At 43.7% G+C, this 20,986-nt stretch overlaps 1 protein-coding gene across 1 annotated transcript in view; it reads right to left on the bottom strand.

The window, feature by feature from the left end:
* SCAMP1 (secretory carrier membrane protein 1) overlaps nucleotides 1–20,986 on the bottom strand; it is a 32,163-nt gene that overhangs the window by 10,922 nt on the left and 255 nt on the right. Inside the window, exons 2-3 of the mRNA XM_083152220.1 lie at nucleotides 935–1,012; nucleotides 79–180 (exon numbers count right to left, since the gene is read on the bottom strand). Of these exons, the coding sequence (XP_083008346.1) occupies nucleotides 79–180; nucleotides 935–1,012 (180 nt within the window). The remainder of the gene's footprint in view (nucleotides 1–78; nucleotides 181–934; nucleotides 1,013–20,986) is intronic.

Genomic DNA, 20,986 nt, shown 5'->3' with positions numbered 1-20,986 from the left:
AGCATAGTATTGATATTACAGCTCCCCTGTAAGAGGCACACGCGCTCTTATACAGGGACAATAAGAAGGTATACTAACTTTCGTAGTCGGTGTGTAAGCTGGAGGCTCCTCTGTTGGCTTCATTATAGCCGGCTGTGTGCTGGGAGCGGCGGTGGGCATTTTCACTTTTGGTGGCGGAGGCTAAGAACAAGACAAACAAAATAAGAAAAAACAGCGGGAAATATGGAAAAAGACATTTTACAGCACAATAAAGTAAACAAAAACAAAAAAAATTAGACAAAACAAAATGAGTAATACAGGAAATATTCATACAGATTACTGCTGTCTCCAAACAGCCCGGCGCCCTAGGTCCCATGTGACTTTACTAGCGGCCGGCCTCTTATTAATATCCATTCTCTGAACATGCGCCGCACCGTTTGAGTGAAATCCCTTCTTGCGAATTAATGTGATTGCTGTGCGAATTGATGTGTACAGCTGCAAATCTATTTGAATATATTCAAAACCATTTGTAAGGCGGTCACCCCTGACATTTTCCTGATGTAGCATTTTTTCCGGCACGCCTTGCGGTTTTCTTGGCACTGCCATGAAACGGCTAGTTACCACCCCGACGCCTACTTCCTGTCAATCACCTTGCCAATGGCCAACGGTCAAAAAAAGTAGCAGGCTTTCATTGAAGGATGGCCTTGCACATGCGTGTTACGGGCCGTACACATGTGTAGTCTATCGATGATCAGCCACCGTGCAAATTGGTGATCATATCTGAATTGGGCCCTTTGCAGGGTCTCCTTGTCTGTCAGTATTGCAATTAAAAAGCATTTTCAGATAAACATGCCAGGCACTAGCAGAGTGGCACATGTGCCAAACATCTTGGCGTATTGTGGCTAGTTGTGAGCGACACATCTGTACCATTGGTCATAGAGAATGTAGGACTTACTGTTTTGGAATCGGAGAAAGGATTATACTCTTCTAGCCCGGGGGGTGCATTTCTGGTCACCTGTGTAACGGAAGGATCCTGTAAAGAAAGAGTTAAAGGTTACTCTACTTTGTCACACTAACCATCTCCATGGTTAACAAATATGGATAACGGAATACAATGCAGAAGCTGAATGACCAAGAAATAGAATATTGCAGGTGGTAGGCTTGGCCTGCCATCTTCAGCCTGCATCTTAAGCATGTCATTAATGCAGCTGTACTTGGAGTTTATACCCCCTCTCTCATCTCTCCACAGATACAGGTATAACAACAACATCTTTCATACAGGATACTAATGCAGTAATCGAGGTACCCAACAGACCCATCAACAGTTATTGCCGTTGAAGCGATACATATCACACCAGCACTATTTTTATCTGATGTGTATTGTAAACACCCATTAACGATACATATCCTAGCAGGAGCTGGCGAGTTATGCGGATATCCTTACATGATGGCAATCTGCTGTGTGATAAGACAATGCTTTCAGCCCTTGGCCTAGATGTTATCTGATTTAGGACCTGCAAACACTGCACCCAACAGTGACACCTGCCCTCCAATCCTGTGTTATCAGTCTGCACAGTTCATGAAAGCGAACTGTGCAGAATTTTCAGCCTGAATAAATAAAATTCACGGATTATTATCTGTAAGGACAATTCTTAGTATACACTTGAAAGACAAAGCTGCTGACTGGGTACTCGATTAGGCAAGCTGTACACACACTTACCAATCAGCCGCTTGATAGGTCAGGCCAGACATCACATCTGGGCATGCATTTCAGTGTGCCCTTCCGGTTCCAATGTCAGTGTCGGCCAACAGTGTACAGATGGGAGGCTAGTTGCATCTACACGCATATAGCTATCAGATATAATCGGCATTGGCTGCAGCGCTAGACATTCCAGATGTAAACACTGGCAGACCCAATACAGACATAATGGGGCAGATGTATTAAGCCTTAACAAAAGATAAATGCAAGGGTGATAAGGAGAGATAAACGTCCAGCCAATCAGCTCCTTACTGACTTTTTTCAAACACAGCCTGTAACATGGCAGTTAGCAGGTGATTGGCTGGACGTTTATCTCTCCTTATCACCCTTGGATTTATCTCTTGTTAAAGCTTAATACATCTGCCCATGGTTCTTTGCACAAACACAATAGGGGCCCAATTCAGACCTGCTTGCTAGGCTGCGTGTAATCAGAGCCTAGTTAACCGATCTTCAATTGATCTATTTTTTTCTTGCGCATATCACGCTTATTATAGTCAGATTTAGCGAAGCATTCTCGCATTTCAGCTCACCACCGCCCAAGGGGATATCTAGTGGGAACGCTGGTTAAAAATAACTGAAAACCACCGATTGTGTATGATAAATAGTGCCCCAGTCAGCCCTCAACTGTCATTTTTCAAACATTATTTTGGACATTGTTTTCCCAAATACGCTCCCATGAGCAGGGTCTTCCACTACACTCTGCAACAAGCAGAAGTCCAGCTTATTCTGAAAATGATTACTGTAATCTAGACAACAGATAAATAATGTGCTGCACTGGGGAAGACCCAGTAACTACAGCTGCCCGGCTGCCAGCAATCAAGCCCGTCATCCCCATTTTACTGATAAGGGTCAGTAACAGGAGTTACGGTAGAGGGCTTGCACCAAGGTTTAGCACCCATTGTTTGTATGTATTGCTCATTCCCCGTGTCGTTACATATGGTTTTGAAGCGGTAAGGAAGGAAATAAGTAATTTACTAAAGAAACTTTACAATTATCTCTGGTCTGTGTGGTGATACAAAGATGTTGGGCAGGAAAGAGTCACTAGATCGGTGTCATTTTCTGTGCAGTCACTGGCTGCTCAAGTGTCATTTGTGTACTAACTCGTTTCCAAAGTTCAGATTTCAGTGCCTGCCTCTATAAACGGCTGTGCTTGGCACTATGAAACACACACACACACACACACACACACACACACACACACTAGCCTCTAGTGAGGCTAGGGGATGCCGAAAGTAGTAATCCAATTTGGCCGCTGAATGATGCTCACCTGGCCGGCAGGGGGACTGGGTGAGAACAGCGAGAGGCAGCAGACATGAGGACGGAGCCGTGTAAGCTGCTGCTGCTGCTCTTTTCACGTAGGATTGAGATTGCCAGAAACATGGCCAGAACCTTTCCGTTTTGGCTGTGTTTACATCAAAAGCAGGTGGATTGGCGGCTATTCCGCCAATCCACCTGGTTTTCTGCAGGTCGGAACATTAGGACCTTGCTGAAAAAAACCCAGTTGGAACTGAATAGGTCAGAACCCCTTGTGACCTGTAATGTCGAAAACTGCTGTCTTTTCGGCAAGACGGCAGTTTCGACATCAATTAAATATACCCCTATGTATAATTAAGTCAGATGACTAATAAGAAGCGCTTAAATTATGTAAATTTTATTCTATTATACGTTCATATAGCAATAATAAATATCAGACAATATATAAACATAAAACACACACATATCTTCTAGTGCAGTGGTAGCCAACTCCAGTGCTTGAGAGCTACCAACAGTTTACATTTCCAGACACCCTAGCTGCTGCACAGGTGTACTCATTACTCACTAAAGCTGTGTACACACTTGTGCAATCTGCATGAGATTTTGACTATATAGTCAACATCTCATCTGGATCGCATGCAGATCGCATGGGTTTTTAACCCTTGCGATGCCGATGCGCGCCCACGTATCGCAAGCAGAACGTCTTGGCTGCATAGACTATATAGTGCAGATTGCATGCATGCCACCATGTGTACACACCATAACACATTTTAAAAGATCCACAGGTGGAGATAATTAGTTCACTTGTGATTCTGTGAGGAGATCTGGAAAACATTAACTGTTGGTAGCTCTCGAGGACTGGGATTGGCGACCCCAGTTCTAGAATGTATGCTCAACCTCCTAATCAATATAAATATATATATTTCACATGGAATGCTGTTCGTTAGATATGTCTCCATGTATGGATCAAACTTGGTCACAGCTCAATTCAGCACTGTCCACTGCACTCCAGTGTGCAGTGTCCACGGCCGCTAGCTGGAGAAGGCAGGTCCAGGTGGTAAAGGGACAGTGGGTAACCAGCTGATGGAGCAGGGCGCTGGATGGTAAGTATTGCAAGGAAGGAGGCACCTTGCCCTAGGAGATGGTGTATATGGGTAAGCACCGGACTAAATCAGAAGAGCGCTTAACGCGTTATGCATGGGAGTGCGCATCTCACAGCCCCCAACAATTGTACCGTGTAAGGGCACCTTTAGTCAGTGTCATAAGTGGTTTTAGATGGACTAGTTGTTATAATCTCGCACCTGATTATTGTTGTGATTATAAGATCTCTATGTACACACAACCCTACATAGCCTGCAATGCTGCATCCGTGTCTTTGGTGAACTTGGGCTGGGTGCACACGTGCTACAAATATCTGGCAAATCCATTAGAGATTGACGTATCCAGCAGGTCATTTTCCAATCTCCCAACATGACTGATTTGACCATGGTTGTCCAAATATTCTGCCCATTGTGCAGTGTATGGTCTTTATTGGCACACATAACCATATCACAATAGTAGGCATGTGTATGTAAAATGCACAGAAGGAAGTGGTTTAGTAAGGCCTGTGGCCCTCCTCTGGGGCTAGAATCATAAAAAGATCCAGCACCAGTAAGCAGGAGTCACTCCTCACTACCTGGATGCTCCCGGTGTGGAGGGAAGTTTGCCAGAGCCCTGTCGCCGACCATCGATGATTTCTCCCATGCACGCAGTTCAGAGTGACCTATATAGTCACTCTAAACTGCAGGCACCCTGTGCAAGGACAGGGCGGGCAGCTGACATCCGGTGATGTCCGTCACAGCCTCATTAGCCTGGGAACCCACAGCATTCTCATGGGAACGCCCATGGAAAGCTGGGCGTTCCCATATGCTAATGGGGCTGCCCGGTGCCCCCCCTTCTCCGCCCCCCCCCCCCCCCCCCCCTGGCGTGTAGGGTGCGCACATGCACAGAAACATCAGTAAGAATCAAAATAAGGCCCAAGGTGTGGTGGAACACAATACAGGAGGAAAAGTGGCAGGATTTTTTTTTGTCATATCCGACTAAAAAAAAATTTACGTTTTAAACAGGCATCACATTATATGCACAGTCTGCTGCCTACAATGTTATTGACATGAGAAACGCTCCTAGACCCAGTGGCTACTGTAGGACAACATACGTACACAGTATGTGGCACCCCAGCAGGCGATACCATTATGAATGGAGAGGATGAAGAGACTCATTTCCAGAGTGAAACGTTCATGGTCAGACAGTTGGACCGACAAGTTCTCTTATAAAAGCAGCAACGAGACCTGTTCAGAACAGCAGCCTCGCCGGAGAAAAGCTTCTTAGTATTAGGTTACTTATCTGCTGCTCATGGAAAGTTTTAATGTCTCCCAACAACAACAATTCAATTTACAGCCAATATAATAAAGAAGAAAAATAAAAAGGTTCCAGAACATTTATGTGGTACAATAACTGTGAAAAGTAAAATAATCTAGAACAATTCTATTCTTCTATCTGCTGACACTGTGCACTCCGGAAGCAGTCGTCTGTACAGACACAGAATTTAGCAGATAATATGCTGTCATGTGCTGCTTCAAGTCCAGTCAGTTGAGATGCAAAAAGTGTCTGATACTAATGCAATGTGCTGCGAGTAATAAAGAGCAGGAAGTCAGATGATAAAGGTGCAACATACCCAAAGTAGTATGCCTCCATCTCTCTGGCTGGGAGAAGAAGCCGGGGTCTTTGTTCTGCACAGCAGCGTCTCTGCTTATGGGAGGGTACAGCTGGGTTACCCACGCACACCGTTATCTGTGATCTCCGATAAGAATACCAGATGACACTGAATAATCCTCTAGCATCACGTGCTATCAGATAATGAGTGCCACACAGAGCTGTGTACAAACACGAGGGACACACAGGACTACATTACATCTCTGGTGAGCCTACAGACCTCTACTGCATCTACTTAAGGGCTCTACTCACAGGAAGATTTGCTGAGCGTTCTGAGCGATGCCAGATCACTCAGAGCGCTCAGCATTTCCTTTACTCAGAGCAACCTTACATATGCGTGCACCTTCTACATCTTTCGATGGTCAGCGAATGGGTGGCGGCAGCCAACCATTCGCAAGGCGGGGTTTGGTGGACTCGCAAGGCTTGTAAAATTCAGCCTTGTGAATCAACCAGAAAAACCCCCTTTATCAGCATGCAGATTTACGATGCATACACACGGTGAGATTTTGGCTTTGGGTGATTTCCCATGAACTCCCCAGAGCCCAGAAACCACTGACATGGACTATACACACCATGCAAGTTAAATAGGGGACACGCAGTCCATAGTTGCCAAAAAATTATTAAGAACTTCTAGTAAAGTGGAGGGGTAGAGCAGGATGGCTTCCAGGAAACCCTTGTCACATTTCAATCTGGGCAGATTTGAGGCTAACGTAACACCTAGACATTCTCTCTTCCTGGCTAAGCATGTGGCTGAAGAGTGTTTAGAAGTTCCTTACCAATGCACTAGATATCAACCCCTATTAATACTTATATGATCATCCTTCGTCAGAGGCAGTGGCCTGGTCACTACTTACACACATAGGTCTTGGGTGATTGTTGTGCTGGAGGAGACATCTTGTTGTGGGGGGGGATAGTCACTAGGTCTACAAGCATTAGGCTGACACCACTAGGTCGACATTGTCATTGGGTCAACATTGGGAAGGTCAACGTGGGGTTTTTCACTTTTATTTTGAGCTGACGTGCAGACAGGCAGTATTTCATGCCCTACCATCCACTAGGTGCGGAGAATAAAATAGTGTGCCCAAAGCAAGGGGCCAAGGTGCATTTTTTTAATATCCATGTTGACATTTGGATAAAAAAAAGTGAAAAACCCCATGTCAACCTTTCCCATGTCTACTTAATGCTTGTTTCGACCTAACCCCATGTTGACCTTCAGTCATGTCTACCTACCGTGTTTCCCCGATAATTAGACCTACCCCGATAATAAGCCCTACCCCAGATTTTGGACGCTGGTCCAAAATAAGCCCTCCCCCGAAATTAAGCCCTATCAAATTTCCCATGTATTTTTTTTTTTTTTTGTAACTGTAGCCCCCGCTGCCCTCCGCTCACCTCGCCTGCAACACCGCGGCTCCCGTTCCCAGGGATGCATTGCGGTAGGCGCGGCGCGACGTCACGCCGCGCACATCACGCTGCGCACATCACCGCTCAGCTCAACGCCGCTCAGCACACACAGCGTCGGCTGGTCCAACAATCCGTTACACAAACAGGTGGGGGCATGTACGGCACAATATGGATGACTGGGATGGGAATTGTGGACTGGGGCATTTTTTTAAAGGCGCAGTGGGGCATTTTTTTTAAAGGTCTATTAAAATAAGCCCCCCCCCCCGAAAATAAGACCTATGGTCTTTTTTTTTTCTTTTCTTCCATCAATAATTTTTTTTATTAGAAAGACAGTATTGTATGGGGTACAGAAATAAAAAATAGGGGGAACATTGGTAAGAATGGGGGAGGGGGGGTAGGGACGGGGTACATCCAGAAAATAGCGGTTAACATATTACTAGTAAATTTAATTCACAGGAACATCAACAAAGATTAATAGCAGCAACCTCCCATTTTCCCAATAGCAAAGTGTGGACACTTAGGAGCTCAATAGCATAGCATAAGAGGTGGGGATATCTGGCGGGATGTGGAGCATTCCTGAAATGAAAATGGTTTGGGCGATAGGCCTACTAACACTTAGGTGGTAGGGATTTCATTCATGCTGAACTGGAGAGGGTCGGAATGGGAAGGATTCGGGAAATACTGAGCACCCTCACCCTCTGTCACATATGTGTGCCATGGGAGCCAGCTCACAGAGGGGGAGTTTGACGTATAGGAGTATGGGATGAATTCTGTTTCCATTAGGAAATGGTAATTAGTTTTAAGGATAACTTTCAATAACGTTGGGGGGGGTAGGTTGTTTCCACATTTGGGCCAGATTGGAACGAGCAGCAATGAGAATGTGGCCCAGTACATATCTGCTTTCAAGGGGAATGTTAGGGGGGATTATATGGAGCAACGCTAAAGCAGGGTCAGGTGTAACCTTTATTTTGAGTACCTTGTCGATCAAGGTGAAAACCTCCTTCCAGTATTGCAGAATCACGGGGCAGGACCAGAATATGTGAAAGATTTGACCCACGCTACCGCATAGTCTCCAACACAGTTTGGAGCATGTGGGCCAGAATGTGTGGAGTCGGTCCGGAGTGAGGTATAGTCTGTTTATCAATTTAATATTCATTTCAGTGTGGTTGAGGCACCTGGACATAGTGTAAGATGATAGAAAAATCTTTTGCCACTGGGCCGGAGTGAGAGTTACACCCAGGTCCAGCTCCCATTTTTTTTTGGGCACCTGACTTAGGTTGGTCATCGGGGGTTATCAGAATTTTGTACCAGAAAGATATGTCACCTTTGGATTTAGCTAGGAAGGGTCGAGTAAGGAGTGTCTGTGAACGGATGTTCGGAGAAGTGTGGGTAGGAGGAAGTGACTTCCACCAATGTGCAACTTGGAGATAGTGCAGGTGTTCTGAGGAAGGGATGGAAAATTTTTGTTGTATTGCGGGGAAAGGTAGAAGGAAGTTTCCGTCTAGGATGTCGCTAAGTAGAGAGATACCTTGAGTTTTCCATCTACGTAGGTTAAGGTTAGGGATTAGTCTCTCCACGGTCGTGATGTGTATGCTGGAGATTGTGCACGCTGGTGAGGGCATGGTGGTGGACAATTTGTCCCAGACCTTCAGGGATGCCTGTGTAGATGGGAGCAGGGCAAGGTTGCTTGGTCTGAAGGGCTTAGGGATCCGTAGTAAATCTTTAAGAGGGATAGAGGGAATGGAGGCCTGTTCAATGTCTACCCACCCCATCTGTAGCTCCGATCCAGCATAGTATTTAAGGGAAGCTAAGAGACAGGCCTCCTGATACTGATATAGGTCGGGTATACTCAACCCACCCAGGGCTTTTGGGAGAACCATTCTGGACCGAGCTAGAGCGGGGGGTTTAGAAGACCAGATGTATTTAGTTAAAATGGAGGTACACTGTTGTAGATATTTTTTCGGAAAGTTATATGGGATTGTGCGGAACAAGTACATAAGTTTAGGGAGAAGGGACATCTTAAATGCAGCCATACAGCCTAGCCACGAGACATCATATGCTAACCAAGAATTGGATATGGTGGTTAAGGTTGCGAGGAGGGGGGTGAGGTTCGCAGAGAAAACATCTGTGGAGTGGGCAGGAATGTACAAGCCTAAATATTTTATAGACTCTCTTTGCCAGTTATATTGGTATGTTGTGCATAGGTGTGCTAGGGAGGGTGAGAGATTAATAGGGAGGGCATCTGTCTTTGTGGTATTGAGTTTATAGTAGGAGGCAGCACTGTATGCGTCTAAAGTGGAGTGGAGGAAAGGGAGCGTGACAGTTGGATTGGTCACAAAAAGGAGAACGTCATCCGCAAAGAGGCTTAGTTTATGGGAAGAGGGGCCAATTTTCAGGCCAGGGAAATTTACATTATTGCGGATAGTGGCGGCGAGGGGTTCAATTGAAAGGACAAAGATCAGAGGTGATAGGGGACATCCCTGTCTGGTGCCGTTCGTGATGTCAAACTTATTTGATAGGAATCCATTACTAAACACCCGGGCCGTAGGGGAGCTATATAATGCGAAAATGGAGGTTAGAATGCGGTCTTTAAAGCCAAAGCGGGTAAGTACTTCGCGAATGTAGTTCCAGTTCAACCTGTCGAAGGCCTTCTCAGCGTCTAGGGATAAGAGGAGTAAATCCTGTTCTCCGGAGAGGGAGTCGATCAGGTTGAAAACTCTTCGTGTGTTATCGGAGGCCTGTCTCCCTGGTACAAATCCCGTCTGGTCCGGGTGGACCAACAACGGGAGAAATTGGTTAATGCGGACCGCGATCATTTTGGCAAACAATTTGATGTCACTATTTAATAGAGCTATAGGGCGATAGTTATGACAGTAGACCTATGGTCTTTTTTGATTGAAAAAAAATAATAAGACAGTGTCTTATTATCGGGGAAACACGGTAGTTGTTGTCTATCCAATGATCCATACCCGTTGCAAGGATTGTACAAGTTTTGCTGCTGCATGTTGCTTTACAAATGCTCACAAAAACCGCAATCTTCCCTGTCAACAAAATTTGTTCATCTCATCAAAAAAAGTGTCCATCACATCGGGCGTGTCCTCAATTATTTGGGTTATTACGCTTGCTGAGAATGTTTATAGCAGTCCCTGAACCACTGGAGCTTGCACATACATTTCTGTCAGCAGCCAAACCTATAATTCTAGTACAGGTCTTGCTGTAGTTTTCCCCAAGCTCTAGAATGCATCTGATCAATAAAAACCAATAAATAAAACCATTCTGGAGGATGTGTACAGACATACTAATGATTATTGGGGGGGATTCAAGTGTTAAGTGTTACACACTGGGCGACTATGCCAACATGTATGGACAGCTACGATCGCGTTCATCGCTTGGGGGAAAGCCGCTCAGTGCATACACATACGCATACTTCCCTTTTTAAATGAGGGGTATTCTGGCATGGCGGAGCGCAATAACACATTTGAAATGCCCCCCACAGATAGCCACAGGCACTAATGACAAGCTTTGTCTTCTGTTTAACAGTATGCTGTAATGAGGTAAAACTCAAAAAAAAAATATGGATCAGACAGGCAGTGCTGCAGAACGGTTCATATAACTATGGTGTGTATTCAATCCTGGCCGATATTTCCGATAATCAGAAATATGGGCCAGGACCTATTGCTAGCGAGTCCTGGACCTATTCCATGATTTGCTACTGCAGATTTGGCTATTTCAACCCCCTCAGTGGCAATCCCGAGAATTTTCCGGGCTGTGCCTCAGTGTCCAGTCTGGCAAGCCCGGAAAATTCTCGGGATTGACACTGCTTATAGCCGGGCAGCGCTGCTGAGTTCAATCACTGAACTCAGGCAGCTTCGGCTCCCTCCCCTCTGCCGCGCGCCCTCCTCCTCCCCGGGTTTTCCATTGAAGTCCCCGGCGCCGGCTTATGACAAGCCGGCTACGGGTGCGCAGGTTCAGGCAGCCGTTGGTTGACAGTTCAGCGGCGCTGGCCGGAACCAGGGAGGCAGTGGTTTTTTTTTTTTTTTTTAAGGGAGCGCTCCCCATAAAAAAAAAAAAAAAAAAAAAAACTCACCCAGTGGGGAGCGCCCCCCCAAATAAACCCCACCACTGAAGGGGTTAATAGACGATTCTGCATTATTTAAAACTGCCTCTAAATAGTCGAATTAGCGTCTGGTTCAGACTAAAAAAAAAAATGTGGAATCGCCAATCTACATCTTTTCTGACTTTAGAAATGTTTCCGAAAGTCGGAAACACTTTAAAAACGTTGAATAGATTGAATGTTAATTCGAGCTATTCTAGGCAAAAATGGACAATATTTCCAACTATCTGAAATATTGTCAGGGGTTGAATACCCCCCTAAGTGGTAAATGCAGTGCTGCCAGAGGTTCATGGTGTCAGTAGGAATATCATGCTGCTTTCCCACTGCCTACCCGGGTAAAGACCCGTTTTTTTTAAACGTGTCTTTACCCGGGTAATAGCCACAAAGACCCTTTCCCACTGCAGCTTTTAAACGTTAAAATAACGTTTAAAAGCAGTTTTTGTCCCATTCACACTTACCCGTGTAAACCACAAAGCAACACGTTTAAACTCTCTAGTAAACCTTGCCTGTCATTAAAAACATCACATGCACCAATCATGTTCTTAACCTTTATTATTATTTCTAAATACCGTTTAAAACCCTTTCCCATTGCCAAAAAAACGGCTCTTACACGGTAAAAACACTGCTTTTTACCCGGTTAACAAATACCGGTATTTGTTACCCGTGTAAAGCAACCTGGAGCTTTCCCACTGCAGCTCTAGCCGTTTAAAAAGGCAAAAAAAAGGCATTTTACCGTGTAAAGCCTGCAGTGGGAAAGGGGCATCAATGGGTAAGGGGTCCTATTTGTGATGTGTTGATTCCCTATGCTGTAAAAATCAATAGGCAAAAATAAAACGCAAGTCAGTACTAATTCACTTCCATATAAATCGGTTCCATCTAGTCACAGGCAAGAGCACAAACTAATCCTAAATTGTTATTTTATCTGACAAGGAACCAAATATATAAATAAAACGGTGTTGTCCATTACGATATTAGGAAATTAGGAACACACTGATCACATGGTCCAGCATCTGGACTACTAAACCATAGAGCGAGGCACTATTGGCCTTATTCTAGTTCACTCTTTCTGACAAAATCCTTCTTAGAGGGACAAAACCATGTGCACTGCAGGTGGGGCAGATGTTACTTGTGCAGAGAGAATTATATTTGGGTGGGGTTTTACTTCAAAGTGAGATCTATATTGCAGTGTAAAAATAAAGCAGTCAGTATTTTCCCTGCACAGAAACAAAATAACTCACCCAAATCTAATTCTCTCTGCACATTTTACATCTGCCCCCCTGCAGTGCACATGGTTTTGTCCATCTAAGAAGGATTTTGTCAGAAATAGTGAACTAGAATAAGGCTCTATGTCACACACAGATCACCTGTGTAATCTCTGGGGCTATGTGCACAAATGTCTTATATCTATTGCAGAAGGCTCCCATCGATATGGAAGGAATGACAGCCCTTTCTGATCCAACAAGACTGCAAGATCAGAAGCAGAGGAAAAACCAAATCAAAATAAGCTTTATTTCATATCACATCAATTAACATAGGCAGCTGGCTCTACAGAACGAATATCTAAATAAGGTGGACTGTTAAAGAATAATTGCTTTGATTCTCATGTAAATAAAAATGAAGTGGAGTGTGAATTGCCTGTGGCCTATTTGTCTATGTGAGAAAATCACAGCCCCGTAAACATTTGTCAACAGAAGAGAGCCAACCTCTCCATTACAATAATAACTTGAGGCTTTTAGAGTGATCTCCTCTATAGTCATAGCAACTGGGGAATGTTTGCCATAGAAGCATAAAACAAATACCTGCACTCGTCTGGATTATGATCATATTCCTCCAAACTAACCAACATCTGTTCCAGGCTATCACTTCATAAGAATCCAATTACAGACCAGTCTTGTGACTAATGTTCTACTGACATAAAGCAAACATATTATTTCCATTCAGGCTTATCAGTTCCTGCCCCAAAGCCATAGTACAGATTCTAGGTCTCCACCTTCTGATGTCACTACTGGGGTGCATATAGGAGGGCGAGACCCACGGTGGTGCTCTACAACCCGCTTCTACCTGTGTAATATCTATTACGTATGTTATGACATTTTTTACTTAACTGGAAGATAGATGTCATTTTTTTCCTGAACAAATATGTATTCTTGAAATATTAATATCATTTTATAAGACTCCTTCCAGTTGACTAAAGACATTCCACTGTAATCTCAGGTCTTCCACCACTTCTTCGCTCTCACCCTTTTTTAGGAGTAATTAATAGTCACCCATAGAATGAGCCATAAGGGAAAATGTATCAAACGTTCTAAAGAGTGGACAAGTTGCTCATAATAGTCAGCTTTTGGCCGACATTTACAAAGTGCATGCCATATAAAATGATAGTTAAGTCTTATACACACTAGACAAGAAAAAAAGAGATCTCACAGAAGGGCCCTTCTGAATAGATAATAAAATACATCAGTCTAGCTCTAGTGTGTACACTTAACATCATTCAGACATGGGAGGTCCTCCTTAAAGATGGCCATTCTGCAGCATGTCCCCCACCAGCATCCAGCCAAGTACACAGATCAGCTAGTGTGTACCCAGCTTGAGAGGCTGACTGGTTGCTATGGGCAACTCGCTCCACTCTTTAAGACAAGCATGTCCAAACTATGGCCCTCCAGCCTCTTACCTACACTACCATAGTGAACATTACCCCCCCTGGAAACGCAACATACCCAAAGGCCAGTTCCTTCGCTTACGAAGGAACTGCTCTGATTTGGACTCTTATTATTTACAAAGTAAAACAATGGCAGACTCCTTCATTGATAGAGGATACCCTCAGCAGATTGTCACAAGAGCATGTGTTGAAGCAGCTGAAAGTGACCGTAACTTATTACTAAAACCACACAGCACAAAAAATATCAACAAAAAATTAGAAGCGAACAAAGATGTAAAAATCTCCTTTATCTCAACATTCAACGGAGAGTATCAACAAATAAAGGAGATTGTCAACAAAAACTTTAACCTGCTTAGATGTGACCCTTTGCTGAGGGACCTACTTCCAACAAAACCTAGTTTTATATTCAAAAGAAATAGAACAGTGAAAAATATTCTAGCACCAAGTATGTTTGACAATACAACTGGGAAACAAAAGAAAACCTCTTGGCTTCAACCTATATGTGGCTGTTATAAATGCAACAAAACCAGATGCATTACCTGCAGACATATTCAAGATAAGACCCAGGCTATCCCCATTGCGAATGATAATACACTGTACAAAATTAAATCCTTTATTAATTGCGAAACAGCCTATGTAATTTATCAATTGACCTGTTCGTGCGACCTAAAATATATAGGCCGCACGACACGTTCTCTAAAAGAGCGTTTCAGAGAACATAGGAGAAACATTATTAATAAAATCTCCAACCACAGTGTCTCGAGACACTACTCAATACAGCATAACGGGGATCCAAAATGCCTTAGAATTGTAGGACTCGAACACATTAAATGCACCATGAGAGGGGGAGACCGCTTCAAAACCTTGTGCAGACAAGAGGTTTATTGGATGCATAAAATGAATACAATATACCCAGATGGTCTGAATGACCAAGTTGAGTTAAATGTGTGCCTCTAGCTGTACTATACCTTGAGTTTGTAGATGTTTATCAATTCCCCCCCCCCCCCCCCCCCCCCCGTCCTTCTTTCCCCCCCCCCTCAAGAGACCAATATCTTCCCTTCCCCTTCCCTCCCATTCTTTTTCTTTCTTTTTGTTTAGGTAAATCAATTAATCATTAAACTTATTAGTTAACCTATTGATTAATCTTCATTAATCCCTAACTGTGAACATTATTGTTAGAATCTATTTTTACTGAAACTGATTGATTGTGCCTTTTTGTTTTATATTATAATGTTTATAACAACCAGTATACACTATATCTACAATACTATATGTACTATTATCAAATACATTTAAGCTAAATGTGCCTCATTTTTGAGAAACTACCAATAAGCTGGCAGAACAGCTGCATATATCTATTCCCATCCATTCTATGTATGAATACTAAATATACATACATATATGTGAGATGAGCTCCGTTTCTGAGCCCAAATTAGCAAGCTGGTAGAACAGCTACTTATATTCTTCATACAGCGACAGTATATCTGCCAATACAATCTAGCCGTCAGCCGCACAGAGTAAGCGGTAACCTAGCAACACCTGACGCGCAAACAGGAAGCTCACTGCGTTCCACACGCTCTGAGGCTTCCAGCGCGTGTCTAACCAAAGGAGCCCGGAAGTGACGCACATAATGCGGGTCACCTGCGTTCCACCACCCGGTAGCCAATACCAACATAGCACTCCGGATCCCGGAAATAATGGGATATACACCAGCGACCACACGTATGTACATTTTTATGCCTCCCTCAAGTCCTAATACAGGTATTTACACATTATTTTGATAATAGGTCTGCCTCCTATTAATATATAAATGTATGATCAAACTGATTATTTTAATAAATGTGATATTGTATAAAATTGGTTAATGAATCAGCCTAATTTGCTTAATTGAACTTCCTGTAGTTTGGTATAAAAATCTGGACTTTGCACATGGTGCTACACCTTTGAAAAAGCTGTCAGTTGGACGGCGAAACATGTCAGGGAGCACCTGCTGATTTTAATTGGGCATCTTTGGTCTGATCCCTCCCTACTACTTATCTGCAACACAGTCATTTGGAGACTGAATACCACAACTCTGGGCTACAAAGCTTTAACACCAATTTGGGAACCACCACCTGCATATCCAGGATTACAAATTCCGCAATACTGTTGAGGACTCCCCACACTCCATCAGGGGCTCTAACAGCATCCTCCAGCGTGAAAAATCCGGCAAGGTTTATGGACTCCCATTATTCCCAGCAATCCAAGGAATGATCCCAGGATCACCCCAACTGTACCTCTGTCTCCCCACCCTGGGGTAAACGGGACTTCAGACCATAAGTATCAGACCCAGTTTTACAACTTATCTATTTTTACCTTTCATATCAATGCATATCTTTCTATAATGTAATTCGTTACATATTGTTTATTTGTGCAACACATTGTGTCCAATACTCTAAACCTATACCTACTCAGTGCATAGCACTAGTTGATTATTTTATATATTTTTTTTTAATAAATTTTTCATGTTATAAATTTATTCTTAACCAATTATTGCTCACAGCGCTCCACCCATCCTCTTTTTTCCATTTTATGGCCCTCCAGCTGTTGTGAAACTACAAGTCCCATCATGCCTTGACATAGTTTTGCTACTAGGGAATGCTAACTGTGGCAAGGCATGATGGGACGTGTAGTTTCACAACAACTGGAGGGCCGCAGTTTGGACATGCCTGCTTTAGGAAGACTGACACTTTTAACCCATATGGGAGCAAATAGCGGCACTCACCTATTCAATGCTGCGGTTTCTGACAGCATTGAAGGCTTTCAGCTCTTTTTAAAGTCATATCTGAATTTTCAGAATTTCACACAAACGTGCCCACTATTCACCCAGGTAGGTTTTTTTTATTAATACCTGGTCAATATGATGAAGGGTACAAAGATATACTGATTGGTTATCTTCTTTTGCATGAATGTTACCTAAGTGACAGGAATCAGGTTAAACGTCATATTTATCAGTTACTATCATAGGAGGACAATGATCTTTTTGTATAAATATAGCAGTGAAAGGTATCTGCTGTAGGCCCATAATATTAAGTGGGGAATTCAATTGTCTTGTGGGTGTCCATCAAACCAATTCAATTGTTGTCATCCCCCTTGAGTGCAGTGTATCGCGTGCCTTAAAGTTCTGCGTTTATCTGTCTAAAGTACTATTTTGGACGACCTATTGCACTTTTCAACTCGCACCTCAACAATTGAGCTTCTCTGTTTGGCGCCATCTAGTGCCAGATGCAAGGTAGAACAATTGAATCGCCCCCTAAGGTGGCAATACAACTGGATTTCAGATGGTTTTCTAAAGTTATATAGGTTTTGTGGAATTATCTAAAGGAACAACTTTATCAGAAAACTTATTGCCCCCCCCCCCCCCCCCAAAAAATGTCAGGTAAGGTGTTGGACAATAATAAGTAATTCCAGTATGGGAAGGTGGGGCTAGTTGTTACAGAGACAACAATGAATCTAAGACCACACCCATGTCGTGCAGTGGGCCTTGCAACTGGGAAGAAGTTTGAACACGTAACCTTTAGTACGCAGCGAAACAGTGCAAATGCAGATGTATTTATGTAGTAGGTACCTAGACAAAGTTATTTCTCTTGTTTCAAATTAATGTTTTCACCTATATTTGAAGTCAAATAGGTGTACACACGGGGCGATTCATCTAAGCAATTTTGACTACATTGTCAAAAAACGCTTAGAATGTGTCGCTATATTCTTGCTAGATGCCGTGTCAATTCGGCTGTATGCGCGGGCTGCTGTTGGGACTGACCGCCGACTTATCTATGGCAGCGACTGGGAGATTTTGACTAAGAGAATATTAGAACATTCACATCTGTCCCAGTGGAGCTTACAATCTATATTCTATACCACATGCACATACATGCATGCCTATTCATTCTTTTGTTGGGAGCCAATTAATCTACCAGTATATTTTTGGACTGTGGGAGGAAACCGGAGTACTCGGAGGAAACCCACGCAAACACGGGGAGAATATACAAACTCTGCACAGTTAGGACCATGGTGGGAATCAAACCCATGACCTCAGTACTGTGAGGCAGTAATGCTATTACATCGTCCATGTCAAATGTAATTTTGTGATAAAAGTACATAGTTTTCTAATGAACACATTTTATAATTAAGATTTTGTATTGATTATTTTATCAGTAACAACTTACCCTCATAGGGGGCAGATTGTTATAGTGTTCCCGCTAGGCTGTTTTAGCGGGGCGCTGCGCCCTGCCCGATTTTTAAAGGGCAAAATGCGCCCTGCCCCTCTCGCAGCGCCCCGCTTAAACAGCCTCACAGGGAAGCCCAGTGTCGCCGTAGACAGCTATGCCCGGCGCTTCTCTGGCAGCACAGTGGTTTTGATGACGAGGGCGGCTGGGCCCACCCCCTTTGATGACGGCGGTAGCCCAGGACCGGCCCCAGCTGTGACGTCGGCGGGCCCGGTCGCCCCCCCTTTTGAAAGATGCAGGGTGCTACAATAAACAGTATCAATAAATTCACAAAGCTAGGAGACTCCCTGTGCAGAATGACTGGTATTGCACAGATGTTTTACTGGACATCTATAGTAAACAATAAAATGGTATTTCATAGGATTTGCTTTCACTAAAGATTTGTCATACGGATTAATTGGCACTGCAGAGTTTGCAGCACCTTATAAATAAACAATGTGAAAAGGATATATGTTTATTACCAGGTTAAGTCAGGTTCAAAATGTGTTTCATTAATATTGAAGAACATCCATTTTATGATCTAGCCCTGCTGAGCAACATGTACAGTGGCTCTAGTAGTAAAAAGAATAACTAAAAAGAGAACAATAACTAAATGCAAGATCTTAGATTTTAATTTCTTTGGGTCTATGAATTAGCTTTGACTTCTGTAAGCAAAACCCATAGAGGAACCTTGCAATGTGTAACTGGCTGCATTTCTGTGGCAATGCATCATTAATAATGTGTTAATGTAGGCCTGCATGTAACCAGAGAGTCTAGCTGGGAAGTACACCTGCAATACAGAATCTACAGTTGTGACAGCCTGCCTTCATCTAGAGGGGATTTTACATAATGAGTCATGGGGGATCTATAGGATGTAAGACATAAGATAATATACACACACACACACAGAGTACAGAATAGTGACATATCTTTCAACAGCAGCACTATACTGTTGCAGCAATAGGACCAGTGATAACGCTTAGTCCACTGTCTTGTGTACTACACATACTGAGGACATCAATAAAATCTTACTATATATTAGATAAGCTAGGTACTATGACATTTCCAATGAAATATTGTTGTGACATAATAGATTGGTATTACCCCTTGTGACCAGTGATGGAATAATGTAGCAGTTTATGTTTAGCCTACATACCAGTCACTGCATATTTTACCCCTTTCACGTCGCACCTAATTACCCGTTTTTTTGCAGGTTCAACCTGGTAATTGGTGCGATGTGAAAGGGGTTACCGCGTCCCGCAAACCAGTAGCAACACGGCAATACGAACCAGTAAAAATGAAGAGTTCCTTCTAGTTTTCCTTCTAGGAACAGGGGCGGGCAGGGCACCGCTGCACAGGGGCAGCGTCAAGGGGCCAGACCAGGCCTGCCGATGTCACTGTTCTGGGCGGTCCCGGGCCACCGTTATCACTGAAGGGGGCGGGCCCGGCCACACTGAAGGCTCTCCACTGCCGGGGACCGCTATATACTGCGGTGCCGGGCTTCCCCGGTATCACCATAAGAGGAGGAGGCAGGCTGTTTTAGGGGGCGCTGCCAGAGGGGCAGGGCACATTTTGCCCTTTAAAAATTGGGCAGGGCGCAGCGCCCTGCTAAAACAGCCTAGCGTGAACACTAGGGTTCTTAACGGTTCGTTGTCATGTTGCTTTGCGGTGTGAACAGGTTAATCGGGTCGGGCGACCCGTTTCCCATTCACACTTATGAAGGAGGCAGTGCTTGGATCAGCTCCAGCTCTAAACGCTGCCTCCTCCCCCGCCACCGTTGACGCTCTGCCCTGCCCCCACATGTCAGCAAAACGGCAATATTGGCGGTTCACTGAAGTGATGTGAACAGACCAAAATGCACGGTCGCACCAGGACTGAACAGTTTTGAAGTCATGGTCCAACCCTGCATTTTGGAAAGTTTATCTAAAACAGTTATTACAAATAAAGTTGGTATGAAACATGAAAGGCAGGATATGTCAGGGGGACATTCCAGGACATTCTGATTACTGATGTGTAAATATACCTAAGGTAACAGCAAAGTCTCTGCCATTGGCAATCACCGTATTTAGTGTAATTTGTTTCCTGTTAAATCACGTTCACTAGTGCACACAATACTTGTATATTTGTGTACTGTGTAGCACAGAACAGCACACACAAGGCAGCAAGGCCAATGCAGTAATATTTACTAAGACAATACTGTAATCTGCCAGCAGCCTCACTAATTACACAATAGGGAAACCTCTGAATGACATGTCAGCTTATACACAGCCTCAGAGAGCAGGGGAGGGAGGGGGCTGCAGTATGACAGGTATAGGTGGATGACAGCTATAGGTACACACATACTGACATGCGTGTGTGTGTATATATATATATATATATATATATATATATATATATATATATATATATATATACATACATACACACAGAGCAGGGGAGGGAGGGGGCTGCAGTATGACAGGTATAGGTGGGTGACAGCTATATGTACACACATACTGACAGACATACATACATACATACATACATACATACATAAGGGGATGGAGGGCGCAGTATGACAGGTATAGGTACACACATACAGCCTACAGGAGATGGAAGGCGCTGCAGTATGTCAGGTATAGGCGTGTGACAGCTATAGGTACATGCATACGCAGACTGACATACATACATACATATATATATATATATATATATATATACATACATACACACACACACACACACACACACACACACACACACACACACACACACACACACACACATGCCCACCAGGGTTAGTGCCGGGTACAGGTCCTCAGGCTGACACATGACTCACACACACA

The sequence above is a fragment of the Crinia signifera genome, chromosome 1 (genome assembly GCF_055691185.1).
Source record: "Crinia signifera chromosome 1, ASM5569118v1, whole genome shotgun sequence".
NCBI lineage: Eukaryota > Metazoa > Chordata > Amphibia > Anura > Myobatrachidae > Crinia > Crinia signifera.
Note: the sequence above shows the minus strand (reverse complement) of the source record. Positions and strands in the feature narration are given on the sequence as shown.